Below are 11,254 nucleotides of genomic sequence, written 5' to 3'. Positions count from 1 at the left end.
TTTAAACAATGCTAATTTGATCAGAAGCCATAAAGATGAGCACTGAAGCAAATTCTCTTCATTTCACCATGTCTATTCAAGGAAGGAGACAAAAATTGGGTCCCTGTTAGGCTAAAAAAAGACAGTTATGAGAAGTAACCTTGGCTCTTCTGAATTTGCAGCTTCCTGAAGCAGGATGCTTACTATGACATGGTGAGAGATAGAGGGAGACACACTCATCATGCAGCTGCAATATCACAATTAATGTCTGAGAATTCAGCTTGAGGCAGTTTCTACTAGTAGCTCTATTGCAACTGCAAGAATCATATGCCGCCATCAAATCAGTGAGCACTCAGTGAGCAGGTACATATGGAATGATTGATATTGACCAAAGCTCTTCTTTTATTATTATTTTTGCATTGCGATGTGCTTCACAAAATTCATACGCTATTCTTTGATTTCGATACCGTCATTTGTCATTTGCTTAGTATGTTCTACACCAAGCCCACATTGTCAATCTGTCACCTCAAAATGGAGCCTTGTACTGATGATGATGAGCTCACCACGTTGTTATCCTGAACAGAGCCAAACACTAGTAGTTGAGATGTCAGGGCACCAAAAGAACAATTCTGGACTAATCCTCATTCTCATGGGATGATTATTGAACACACATACACAAATAAGTTTCATGGCAAAAGTAGGGAGAAAAAAAGAAAGAAGGGCTAAGTCTACTGAAACTGACATTTCATGAACAATTATTGTGCTCTATCTCAGTTGGACTTTTCATCATATGAGGTCTTTTCCAAGGGAATTATTGCTTGACTCGCTCGATAGGGAGTGATCTCTTCTAGTAAAATTTCCATTCTATGTGTCTCTAGGAAGAATATTTCCATTCTATGTTTCTCTAGGAAGAATAATCCAAAATTACACATACAATCGCAAGCACTGTGCTCTGCATGTGACTTACGTATACAATTATCCAAACTCCTCCATTTCTAAGGATGCCATTGCTGTTCCATTAGTGTATGAACCACTGAACAGTTCCTATATATTCCCTAGGCTTTGTTTGGATAGAGAGGGATCACATCCAATTCCTAAAGATGAGCAGGGACAGTAGTCACAGTTCTATCTCTTCTTCCAATCTGAACAGATAATTGGCACAATCTACTTGCAAACCAAGCTATCACTTCAGGAATATGACATTTTGTTCTATGAAGATATTGCAGCTGCATCTGATATTGCCTCTGCAAGTCCACATCAGAAATTCAGACTGTATGTGATGCGAGCATAATAAATACAAGATCGATGAAACGATCAAGGTCGCGACGCATGGGAAGAGAGAGTACGCACGGGGAATCTGAGAAATCATTGCCGTCTTGGCGATCTGTAACTACATGCCACGGCGACGACGCCATCGGGGAGAATTTTCCTTGGTGTCCATGGAAACGGCAAGAAAAAGGATTTCATTTTCGCAGACGGTACAGTACAAACCGCACTGCGCGACAACACATTTTGCACCAATCAGCGCGTGAGCATGCTGACATGCAAACCAACGACAAAGCCAGGGGGAAATAGAAACATCGATGTGCAATTTTTTCTGCATTTTTGGATAGTAAAAAAATTCTCTTCAGTGTGTGGTTTACGATGAACAGAAGACACCGAGCGAGAAAACACTCAACATTTTTTCCTGTACCAATTTGCGGCATGATTGTTGGAACCTAATACTAGGCTAATTTGATGTGCTATGTGCAGTCCTCAGTAGAATTGAACGGGTGAAATTTCAGGTCAGAATTCAGATACATACCATGTAGCTCACCAAATCCCTGGAGAAAAAATTCCGCTTCAGGTTTGTCCATCCACAAGAGAGGCAGAGAAAGAAAGAACATGAACAAGAGAGAATTTGGCTCCTTCCTGAACATTTTCTCTGAAGGACCCTGGAATTAAATCTTCCCAGGCCCGTGCAGTGCAGACAGACAAATCGAAAAGCGATCGTAAGCCCCAACCGTAATCGGTGCAACAATTATTGCATGCAACAGTGGCGTAACGCTACAAGCTGGCATACGATTCGCTCGCCGTTCCAATCCCGGATTTGATCGAGACAAGTTACAGGGTTTTGATGGTCCCGTCGACCCTGACGTCTTTGCTGCAACTTGAGCCGCTTCTCCGCTAAACGCGAAGACCAGCTTATTTAGCAATTAACATCTCTCTAGTCTTTACTTTTTCATCAGCTACGATACCTTACATTTTTATCTTGTTCTGAACTTCTGAAGACTGAAGCTGTAATCAGGTTCAGGGTTAACCAGCAGTAAATGTTCAAGTTACTGACAAACCAGAAGTTTATTAAGTGTGGTTGAGTACAGATATCTCTCTCTCTCCTTCTTCCTACGTATATTACGTATTCATGGTACATATTCTTTTGCAAGTACTCCTATTACTTCACGTAATCTCTAGTTTTGCTAGGACAGACCATCGACAACTGCACATTAATTAGGGTTCGTCAACATGTGCAATGCTAGTACATATCTGAGCAATAGGCTTTTGATTTCCTGTACTCGTAAATACTAGTACAACTTGTTGCAAAGGAAAAGGAAGTAAGGGCTTTTGATCGACTAGTCCACTGTCCACAACTTCCCTTTCTGAATCTTAATTTTTTTTTCTCTCTCCGTCTCTCTGAATCTCAGTGAGAGGCGAGGTCTCACGGTTTTGCTCATGTGCCCCGGTTTCTCTCCTCCCAGGTCGCATTTCCCCAAACAAAAATTTGTTATCCCTGCATGCTAATCCGAGCAGAGCCATGAGGTAGGCATCCCAAGATTTATAATCCGAAGGAAAACGACACGATCAGCTGCTGCAAGCTGCATATGTAGGAGTACTGTTGATTGTTGAATGAATGATCCTAGCTTTGGCTTGGACCTACCTGCTCGAACGAAAAGAAAAAAAAAACAGAAACAAATTCAGGAGCAGCGGTGTGGTGCAGCCCACAGTCTCACTCACACTCTCACTCTCTCCGCGATTCTGCATGCAAACTGCTACTGATCACTGTAGCTTCAATGGCTGGCTGGCTGGATCGATCGCCATGGCGAAATGAGCCATGGAAAGTTCAGTTTATATCAGGAGGGTGAAGGGGGAGCAGTGGGGCCTGAGCACCATGCCCCCCGAATCAGCCCGCGGCCATGGCAAATCTTGGCGAGAGCAGGAGACGCCATGTGACCGTGTTCCTGCCTATCCGGAAGAGAAGAAAAAAAAAACAGCCGTCTTTTGAAGTGAAAAGCGATCGATGAATGGAAATCGGTTTGCGAATTGGATTGCTTTTTTTTCCCCCTCTCTCTCTCAGTTTCCAGGTGCAATGCATGGATGCGTTAGACCCCTGCCCTGCCCCTAAGGTAGCTAACCATTCGCGCAATAGTGGCAGACAAGCAAACGCTAGATCCGATCATTAACATCAGACTTGCAATCATCCATGGCACACGAAAAAGCAAAAAATGATGGCTTCTTTTTTTTTCCCTTCAGAAATGAATAAATATATGTATACATGTCTACGGATACTGTAGCTTAATGCGTGTGTAGAATTAGAATTTTTTTTCATGCGGAATTTTCATGATTTTGGGCCAATTTCAGTTTGCAGGGAGAGGAGATGCAAAAAGGTAAAAACGTGAGGAGAAATGTGGGAAATTTGAAGCAAAATTCTCAGCTTTGAACGGTTTGTTTTTGTCCTGGAAAGACGTGATGGCTGTTTTGGAGGTCCGCGTGTCCGCTCCATATAAACTCCCAGGACCCAAACTACCACGAGAGAGGCAGAGCAAGCGAGCGAGCTGCTGCACAGTGACATCACGGTTACAGAGAGAGCTTAGCTCTGCTCGGGCTCGGCTCAGCTCAGCTCAGCTGCAGAGAGAGAGAGACAGAGAAACAAGAAACGCAGCGGCGAGCCAAGATGATGCTCGCGTACATGGACCACGCCGCCGCGGCCGCGGAGCCGGACGCCGGCGCCGAGCCGGCGGTGGCCGCGGTCGACGCGGCCGAGTTCGCGGCGGCGATGGACTTCGGCGGCCTGGTGAGCGCCCGCCCCGCCGCCGTCGTCCGCCCGGCGAGCTCGGACGACGTGGCCAGCGCCATCCGCGCGGCGGCGCGCACCGCGCACCTGACCGTGGCCGCCCGCGGAAACGGCCACTCGGTGGCCGGGCAGGCCATGGCCCGCGGCGGCCTCGTCCTCGACATGCGCGCCCTCCCTCGCCGCATGCAGCTCGTCGTCGCCCCGTCCGGCGAGAAGTTCGCCGACGTCCCGGGCGGCGCGCTCTGGGAGGAGGTGCTCCACTGGGCAGTGTCGAAGCACGGCCTCGCCCCCGCCTCCTGGACGGACTACCTCCGCCTCACCGTCGGCGGCACGCTCTCCAACGGCGGCGTGAGCGGGCAATCCTTCCGGTACGGGCCCCAGGTGTCCAACGTCGCCCAGCTCGAGGTGGTGACCGGCGACGGCGAGTGCCATGTCTGCTCCCGCTCCGCCGACCCCGACCTCTTCTTCGCCGTCCTCGGCGGCCTCGGCCAGTTCGGCGTCATCACCCGCGCCCGCATCCCTCTCTCCCCCGCGCCCCAAACGGTAAGCACCACACCACCACCCAATCGGAACGAACGACGGCCCAATCGCCCGGCGGCCGCTGACCGGCGAGAGCTGGCTCTGCAGGTGCGGTGGACGCGGGTGGTGTACGCGAGCTTCGCGGACTACGCGGCGGACGCGGAGTGGCTGGTGACGCGGCCGCCGCACGAGGCGTTCGACTACGTGGAGGGATTCGCGTTCGTGCGGAGCGACGACCCGGTCAACGGCTGGCCAACGGTGCCCATCCCGGACGGCGCTCACTTCGACGCCTCCCTCCTCCCGGCCAACGCCGGCCCGGTGCTCTACTGCCTCGAGGTCGCCCTGTACCAACGCGGCGGCGGCGGAGACGGCGGTGGCGACGACATGGACAAGGTACGTGAGCGAGTAGTAATTCCCACGCGCGGCGGGGGGCATTCCCGTACATGGTGTACTTTTCTGGGCGGATGTCTGCCTCCGTCGTGTATCCCCCCCGCTGGATTCTGTGACGGGTGCGTGCTCTGCTCCTCCCGCGCGCGTGCCGCCAAACCACACACACCCCCTCCCCTGCCCCCACCCACACCCGCCGGTCGCTGCCTCGCTCGCGCCCAAGCCGGATCACGCCTCGATCTCCCGTGAGCCGGGGCGTGCGTTGGGCGTTGGCGTACAATGCGGCTCGCGCTCGCTGCCGCGCCCGTGACGACGCGGATCCCCTGTTTTGTACACGCGCGGGCGCACGCTTTGTCGCGGTGGTGACGCGGGCTGCCGTTTCTCTGTTTCATTTGGGAGGGGGGGGTGTCGTCTCGTGTCGTGCTGATGATGGCGTGTGTGTGTGTACGTGTGGTTGGTTTGCAGAGGGTGGGGGAGATGATGCGGCAGCTCAAGTACGTGCGGGGCCTGGAGTTCGCGGCGGGGGTCGGGTACGTGGACTTCCTCTCGCGCGTGAACCGGGTGGAGGACGAGGCCCGCCGCAACGGGAGCTGGGCCGCGCCGCACCCGTGGCTCAACCTCTTCATCTCCTCACGCGACATCGCCGCCTTCGACCGCGCCGTCCTCAACGGCATGCTCGCCGACGGCGTCGACGGGCCCATGCTCATCTACCCCATGCTCAAGTCCAAGTGAGTACTACTAGTATACTATTTGTTTATCTCCTGGGATGGGTTTTTGTTTAATCGGATAATTAATTAGCCCATTTGGTCCGTACTTATAATACGACGGGGGTTTCTGGTTGTCTTCCATCCCGTTCTGTTTTGGATTTAGCCTTGTCATATATCTGCCGCCATTAGGATTTAGCAGCCACTAACCCCAGGTTGCTATGATTGATGTAAATTCCTTTTTCTTCTTTTTTTTCTCTCTCTCTCTGTCTCAGTTTGCCGCCAATGCACGCACGCACGCACACGAGCTGCTAATTAAAACGCCCCCTAATTAACACGTTTGCGTGTGACAGGTGGGACCCGGCCACGTCGGTGGCGCTGCCGAATGGCGAGATCTTCTACCTGGTGGCGCTGCTCCGATTCTGCCGGCCCTACCCCGGTGGTGGCCCGCCGGTGGACGAGCTGGTGGCGCAGAACAACGCAATCATTGACGCCTGCCGGTCCAACGGCTACGACTACAAGATATACTTCCCGAGCTACCACGCCCAGTCCGACTGGTCGCGCCACTTCGGCGCCAAGTGGAGCCGCTTCGTCGACCGCAAGGCACGCTACGACCCGCTCGCCATCCTCGCCCCCGGCCAGAACATCTTCGCCCGGACCCCCTCCTCCGTCGCCGCCGCCGCCGCCGTGATCGTGTAAGAGACGGATGATCGACGATGGTGATTATGCTGTTTGCTGGGTTAATTCTGGATGATGGCGACGATGAGGATGATGGTGATGATGGGGATGAAGAGGAGGGATCGGGACGAGCACAATGATGATGGTGATGATGATAGGGTCATTGTTAGGTACATTTGGGAGGGGTGCAAAAGAGGGAGGTTTCGGTTCGATGGGATGGACGACGTGTCAAGGGCAGTAGGGCCGGCGGCTGTGGCTCGGCTCTGCAGCAGGAGTTGCAAAAGGGAAAACGAAAGATGTAAACGTTTTCCTGCTTTGATTCTTTTTCTTCTCATTCCCCCTGGTGAGATTGGGACGCCTTTCGACGGTGACACACATCTCGTCTCGTTGTTGGGTTAAATTTTTTGGTTTGGGGGGGGGGGGGGGGGGGGGGGGGTTGTCCATTTTGGAACCAAGCAAACCAACCTGGCCGCCCCGCCCGGCCCCCCCGTCCCTCCAAAATCCACTTGTAATCAATTGTTGTTGCCATCTGTACTACTCTCTCCTCGCTTCCTCGCCGTCCATAGCGCGCCATGCGTAGTACGTATGCTTCGCCGTCTCGACCTCTCGCTTATTCTGTTTCGCCGTAGCTTTCGCCCCCGTCCCACTCACCCCCCACATGGCAACCCCGCCCTCTTCCGGTTGCCGCCGACCGCGACGCCCGCTCGGCTCACCGGCGTGCGTGCGCGCGCGCGCGCGCGATGTGTTCGATCGCCACGTGAGGGCGAGAGCTCGCGCGGTGGCGCGACGAGCCGGGGAAGCGGACACCGCGGCCGCGGACACATCGAACATGACACATCGTTTTCGTTTGTGTGTGTGTGTGTGTTTGTGTGTTTCGCCCCGCGAATTTTTTGTGTGTGGACTAGTGTTGCAGCTGCGGTTACGGCACGATACTATTCCTCTGTCTCTCTCTCTCGCGCGCGCGACAAGATTCCCGCCGGTGTTAGCAACGTCTGCACAGCGACAGCAACGGAGCGGAGGGAAACGTCTCTTTTACAGTTACGTTCGTAAACGTGAATCAGATAACTAAATAAGTCAGTAATAAGAGAAATGAAAAATCAAACGTTGGATTGTGATCGTGTTGAGCCGGGGCGATCGATGGAGCTAGCCAACGAACGAACGACAAAAGGACGGGCCTACAATTGGTACTCCCTCCGTCCTATTATAAGCGCAGCTAAAAATTCCCGTGCCCAATATTTGACCATCCGTCTTATTTGAAAAATTTATGAAAAATTTTTAAAAGTTAAGTTACGCATAAAAGTACTATTCATATTTTATCATCTAACAATAATAAAAATATTAATCATAAAAATATTTCAAATAAGACAGATGGTTAAAGTTGATCACTGAAACTATAACTACGTTTATTATGGCACGGAGGGAGAGTAGTATCTTGTAATTAGGGATAGGATTATGTTTCCTGGCTGTCACGGCCTTGTCTCATACGGGGACAGAGCATACGCTGTCCAGTCGATTGCTGTGGACACGAGAATCCATGTCACTGATCCCACAACTGAACAAAAATTTTCCTGTCGATTGGATGAAGCTGAGCTCGATCGATCCCAGCTTGTCTGCAGCAGCATTCACAGCGATCGCTGTTGTGCTACAGGGCTCTGCTAATGACACTGTCGAGGCCGTTCGATGATCCTAGTCGACCAAGATCAACTCCATGCCTTGGTCCCATACTCTCATGACGCCCACTGATAGTTTTCTTTTCTGTATTGTGAAAATTCAGAGACTTATCCCCTTGCAGCTAGCTAGGAATTAGGTACGTGAAGGTGACTGCTGGATAAATTTAGCTCCATATCAGCTCGAGTTAAGCTAGTATATATATAGCTCTCATCTACACTCGCTGTCTGCGTGCGTTGCAACTGAGAGAGAAAGTTCAGAAGAACCATCAGCCAATCCAAATGCTTTGTTTATGGAGAAGTTGCAACACGAATTGAGCTTTTTAGGTGACAAAGAAAATTAAAGGAGCCGTCGAGATCGATAGCTGGTTGAGATCGGCAAAGAGGATCAAGGATCTGCCGGGAAGATGACACCGGCCGTTTTATATTAGTCCAAGTGGTGACTTTCTGAAAACGCAATCTATCCATCCATCCATCCATGAGTAGTGTCGAAGCTAGCTACCATATCCATCCATCTTTTCGAGCAATTTTTTTTTGTCTTTTGGCAAGCTAAGATAATGAAAAGAAGAGGCTGCCGGCGGCGAGATCTGATCGATCCTAGCTACCGGTGGTCCGGCCACTTGGCCCGGCTCGTACAAAGCTAGCGATGGAGAGCGATCAACGTTGAGCTCGATTTATCGATCGATTGCTCAATTGTTTAATCACTCTCTAAGAAGGAAAAAAACGGCGGCTAGCTAGGAGAAAGAAGGAAGCACGGAATTGTCAAAGAGATTTAACAAGGGGAATGCGTTACTGTCGTAGATATAATTTTTAGTAGAGATAGTGGCTTGACTCGAGAAAACATGTGTCAAGTTTGTTTTTTTGCTCTTTATTCGATTGACTTGAACAACTTTAATTTGTCTTTTCTCAGTGCTATGAAAATCAGCATAGTTAATATTTAGTATGAACCACATCGGGAGTATGGATATATGAATCTGAAAAATCTTAGGTGTACATCGGTATGTATAATTTAGGAGAGAGCCTGACGATGATGGTGAGTCTACGTGCCATCCTAACTCTTTTGAGTTGGCGGGTTCTGTATGAGTTCACAGCTCTGGAAGGTTATTGAAATGGTGTCCTTATCCATGTTTTCTAACTTTATAATTTTGCTCTTATTTTTTAAAACCAAAGCTTGTGTTTATCCCTAGAGAAACGTCCAGGAGTTTTTTTTGGCTAGCTTCATAAAAGAGAACTGAACTTTTATGGTACAATGTACTAGACGACCTGGGTTCGAAGTCTCACTTCTTTTAATTATCTGATATTATGTACTTCCCTAATATTCGTCTTTTTTTTTATTTATCCCTATTCCACCAAGAGAGCTTAATGGCGTAAAAGATCATGTCAAAATATGAGCAAAATCAATGTCAAGCTTGTTTTGCCCACATTCTTCTTATTGATGTGCGAAAATTCAAGTAAAAATAGAGCGAAATTCATGGCAAAAATATTTTATGTCAAAAGATGCCCAATATCACAAAAAGTATTCATATATGTATGAAAATTTAATCCTCAAGTGCATAAGTGTTTTTGACACCATCAAGTCATCTTGACGGAATATGGGAAACACACGCTTTATTTAAAAGAAGAGAGAAAAATCATGAAGTTGAAAAAGATAGGAATAGGATCGCAATTGGAGTTGCAAAGGTAATAATACAATTGCTCCATAGGTTATTGATGTTCGGTTATAAATTGTAAGCTTGTCTTGAAATTTTTATAATATTTATTTGAAATCCACTACAACGCAGATGTGTATTGATTTGTCTTGCCATATATTTGACATGGGGCGTTTAAGTTGTTGTATCTATCTCAACCATTCAATCATGACTAAGCATTCAATTTAGTAAGAAAATATTTTCTTGTTCCGCTAACAAAAGTCATGTACGGTGTTATCTGTGTCACTAATTTTTGTGGACTCACTTATTAAACTACTGCATTCATGTCATTGTGTACTCAAAAAATGTCATTTTCCACTAGTCAACGAGATTGATTGACGTGGCATAAACAATAACATGACATTTATATGTTGAAGGCCAATATAAAAATTTTCCACATATATGTGTGTACCTCGAACTAAATCATGATTTCTCACTTTTCATAGTAATACATTCCAAAACAAACATATCGTGGATTATCAAAGCAATAGTCCATACTATACTGATATTCCCTCCATTCACTTATACAATGTTTGTTACCCCTCCCAGTGTCATTTTGTTTTTCTATGCGAAGTAAATGGATATGTGCTTGTATGCGCATGGGACCGTTTGCATGCAGAGGGCATCACTACATCCCTTCATGCAGGGGCGGAGCTAGAACGAAATTGAGGGGGTTCCACTCACATATTTTAGTCTATTTTGAATTGAGTTTAGCTTTATACGGGTGCCTAAGTTTAAATCGAGGTGTATATATGGTGAAAATTGATAAACTATAGCTGAAAAAATTTCTGAACCGGGTTCCTGAGCACCCCCCTTGATACACCTAGCTCCGCCCCTACCTTCATGCAAGGGATGTAATAATAATACGAAGTGTGTAACATCATACATATACATATAATCATGCAACTTTCACTCATTGAAAAGAGTAAGTCATTCAATAACAGAGAGAGTATCTTGTTACTACGATTTGTTTGAACATGCTTTCACGATTTCCCCACAAAACCTGAGTCATCAGAAACACAACTGAAAACATACTCGATCACATTGAACACACATGCCTGCAAAAAATCCAGCTTGAGAAGTTGCCATCCCAAGCAGGGGCGGATCTACGTACCATGGGGGCATCTCGAGCCCCCACTACTGACGTTGCAACCATAAGAGCCCCCCATGAAACCCCACAAAAATTTTATAGCATGCATTCATTAGGAAAGGGGCTATAGTTTTATATGGTTTATTCAGCCCCCCTATTATTTTTTTCCTGGATCCGCCCGTGATCCCATGCGAAACTCTGCTAAATAAGGATCAAGTTGTTCTTCTTGTTAGAGTACGCAGCCCGGCCCACCTACCATAGACCACCCAGGTCACATTGGGCCTGCTCCACCACAGGCCCAACCGGAGCCACAACTTTAGGTCTTGGGTCTTTTGGATTGTGTAGGTCCAGGACCTAAATTTGTGGCTCCGGTTAGGCCTGTGGTGGAGCAAACCCAATGTAATGATCTGGGTGGCCCATGATTGGTGGGTCGAGCTGCGCACTCTAACACTTCTTGAATCCCCTTTTCGAAACCACCCCCTCCCAGCCCCACC

The 11,254-nt window shown here is 48.5% G+C and overlaps 1 protein-coding gene and 1 long non-coding RNA gene across 2 annotated transcripts; one reads left to right on the top strand and one right to left on the bottom strand.

The window, feature by feature from the left end:
- Positions 1-38: 38 nt before the first annotated feature.
- On the bottom strand, positions 39-1,960 carry LOC112939888 (uncharacterized). Its single transcript, XR_003243818.2, has 2 exons — positions 1,784-1,960; positions 39-554 (listed from the first exon to the last, which is right to left on the bottom strand). It is a non-coding gene; the product is annotated as an uncharacterized lncRNA (long non-coding RNA).
- A 1,807-nt stretch (positions 1,961-3,767) lies between these two features.
- LOC4345764 (cytokinin dehydrogenase 11-like) lies at positions 3,768-6,690 on the top strand. The gene is made up of 4 exons (NM_001422591.1): positions 3,768-4,570; positions 4,655-4,939; positions 5,399-5,661; positions 5,991-6,690. The coding sequence occupies exons 1-4, from the start codon at positions 3,908-3,910 to the stop codon at positions 6,334-6,336; spliced, it is 1,557 nt and encodes a 518-aa protein (NP_001409520.1). The 5' UTR covers positions 3,768-3,907; the 3' UTR covers positions 6,337-6,690.
- The last annotated feature ends 4,564 nt before the right edge of the window (positions 6,691-11,254 follow it).

Source organism: Oryza sativa, chromosome 8 (genome assembly GCF_034140825.1).
Source record: "Oryza sativa Japonica Group chromosome 8, ASM3414082v1".
Lineage (NCBI taxonomy): Eukaryota > Viridiplantae > Streptophyta > Magnoliopsida > Poales > Poaceae > Oryza > Oryza sativa.
The sequence above is the reverse complement of the archived record's forward strand: the minus strand, read 5'-3'. Positions and strand labels throughout refer to the sequence as shown.